This window comes from Castanea sativa, chromosome 3 (genome assembly GCF_040712315.1).
Source record: "Castanea sativa cultivar Marrone di Chiusa Pesio chromosome 3, ASM4071231v1".
NCBI classification, from domain to species: Eukaryota; Viridiplantae; Streptophyta; class Magnoliopsida; order Fagales; family Fagaceae; genus Castanea; species Castanea sativa.
The window spans coordinates 28,810,460-28,813,306 of NC_134015.1; the positions used below are offsets into that span (position 1 = coordinate 28,810,460).

General features: G+C 38.2%; 1 protein-coding gene across 1 annotated transcript; it reads left to right on the forward strand.

Moving 5' to 3' along the window:
- The first annotated feature begins 1,066 nt into the window (after positions 1–1,066).
- Positions 1,067–2,265, forward strand: LOC142628784 (uncharacterized). Its single transcript, XM_075802823.1, has 3 exons — positions 1,067–1,617; positions 1,749–1,931; positions 2,040–2,265. Exons 1-3 carry the CDS (start codon positions 1,067–1,069, stop codon positions 2,263–2,265), a joined length of 960 nt encoding a protein of 319 aa, XP_075658938.1.
- The last annotated feature ends 582 nt before the right edge of the window (positions 2,266–2,847 follow it).

The following is a 2,847-nucleotide window of genomic DNA, read 5'->3' on the forward strand; positions in this document are numbered from 1 at the left end:
CTTGGGCCTTATAGTTTGAGCATCATTGGGGAATAGGGGCCCGAGTTGTAAGAAGTACAAAATGCGATGTCTACATTAGCATAAACTTTAAAAAATCAAGTTCCACGTGTCCTTCATATATATATATATATATATATATATATATATTAAGATTATTCAGAGTGCTTTTCTCTCTGAAAGACTGATTACAGAAAATGTCTTGGTTGCTTTCGAAATTATGCATTAACTGTCATTGAAAAATTAGGCTTCCAAGAAACATGGACTAGTCTTGTCATGCATTGCATCATTACCGTCTCTTATTCTGTGCTCATTAATGGAGTTGCTCATGGTTGTATTGTGCCCACTAGAGGGTTGCGTTAGGGTGACTTGTTGTCACCTTATCTCTTTATGTTGTGTGCAGAAGGTCTTTAAGTGCTTATTAATGAAGCTGCCAGATACCAAGCCCTCCATGGAATCTCAATATGCCAGGGATGCCCAAAAGTAACTCATTTGCTGTTTGCTGATGACATTCTCCTTTTCTGCCAAGCCAATGGACAAGAGTGTAGGAAACTTTTTGAAATTCTTGACTTGTATGAAGTTGCATTTGGGCAGATGATCAATGCAGACAAATCTTCAGTCTTCTTTAGCTAGAACACCACTCAAGCCACAAAAGATAAGGTGATGCACATTCTTGGCCCAATGTAAGACACCAGGCATACCAAGTACCTTGGTCTTCCCTCTCTTGTTGGGAAATCCAAAACCCAAGTCTTTGCAAAAATAAAGGAAAGAGTTGGAAAAAAACTCTTTGACTGGAAAGAAAAAATTCTCTCTATGGGCGGCAAAGAAATCCTTATTAAAGCTATAGCCCAGGCAATTCCCACATACACTATGAGTTGATTTCAACTTCCAAAACGCCTTTATGATGAATTAGAAGGCATGACTAGAAGATTCTAGTGGGACTAGAAGATTCTAGTGGGGCTAGAAGCAGTAGGAAGCCAAAATAGCTTGGATTGGGTGGAGGAAATTATGTCAACCAAAGCCCAAAGGAGGTATGAGATTCAGAAACCTCCAAGCATCTAATCTAGCCATGCTAGCTAAGCAAGACTGGAGGCTCCTCACCAACAAAAACTCTTTAGTTGCAAAAATCTTCAAGGAAAAATACTACCCTAATGGAGATGTGCTCAAAGCCAAGCGAGGAAGCAACCCCTCCTATGCTTGGAGAAGTATCTACAATAACTTGGAGGTAATTCATAGAGGCACAAGATGGAGAATGGGAAATGGCAAAATGATCAACATCTGGGATGACAAGTGGCTACCAACTCCAACCAGCTATAAGGTAATTTCTCCCCCAAGAGACTTAGATGACTTTCCTATGGTCTCATCTCTCATTGATGATGGTACAAAAAGCTGGAAATCTAATTTAGTTAGGGAACTATCCTTACCTTTTGAGGCAGAGACTATTCTAAGAATTCCATTGAGCTATAACCTCCCTGATGACAAAATTATTTGGGTGGGAAACAAAGGGGGGGAGTTTTCTATTAAAAGTGCTTATCATATAGCAGCTAATAAGGTGGATGCACAAGTTATAGGAGAAAGCTCCTCGGGTGATGTGAGAGCTCCTTTTTGGAAAAAAGTTTGGCACTTAAACCTCCTTACAAAAATTAGAATCTTTGCATGGAGAGCTTACATGAATGCCCTTCCAACCTTGCAAAATCTTCACTCAAGAGGAATTATTTTGGATGAGATATGCCCTCCTGCAATCATAATAGTGAAAGCACCACTCATGCTTTGATTCATTGTGATGTTGCTGCCAATGTTTGGAGTAACTGGACTGAGTGCCATATAAAGCTGCCAGATACCATCTATGAAATCTCTGATATTGCTCTTAAATTGCTTAATAATGGTACAAATCAGGACCTTAAGACCTTGTTCTCTACATCATGGTTTATCTGGTATAACAAGAACAAAGTCATTCATGATGTAATATTTAGGCCTCCCCTTCAAATTGAGGAGTCTACGTAGCGGTTATCCTATGACTATAAAAGTGTCAACTCCATCAGCCCAATGAAGACTATCTCAAACCAATCAAGATGGACAGCTCCCCCATCTAGCTACTATAAGATAAATGTGAATGGAACAACTTCTCAAGATCACAGACCCTCTAGTATTGGTGCAATCATAAGAGACTCCAATGGCTTGGTCACTGCTACCATTAGCAAGACTCTCCCTGTGCAAAACTCTGTGGAAGAAGTTGAAGCTATTGTGCTGGAAATAGGGTATTACTAGCCTAGAAAATGAATCTCATAGACATCATCATTGAATCAAATGCGCTCTCCATTGTCCAATCCATCCAAAAGAAGGAGATAAATGGCACTATTGGTCATATTCTCCAAGGGACTCTTTCAACTCTCTTTGTATTTCATTCCTGGAAAATTCAGCACTTGAAAAGGGAGTTCAACAAGGTTGCTCATGAGCTTGCTCATCTAGCTAGATCTAGTAGGGCAACTAAGATTTGGAAAGGGATTGATCCTCCATGTATTCAGCATTTGCTTAGGTAGGAATGCCTTTAATTTCTCCTTTCCTGTATACTCCTATCCCTGTTGTACTTCAATTTCGTTCGTGAATGAATTTCAGATTTCTCATTTAAAAAAGAAGAAGAAGTTAGTTATGACTTCAGGAAATGTTAAAAATGCCCATAATCTAATTAGATAATCCTTATTCTTAAAAAATATAAAATGGGGTTAAAATTTTAATCAACAAAATTCAAAAAAAAAAAAAAAACTACTAGAGAAACTTTTTTCTAAAAATTAGCACTCTCTATTTAAATATATCTCACGCACGTTTGATAAATTTTTTCCTAAAAACTAG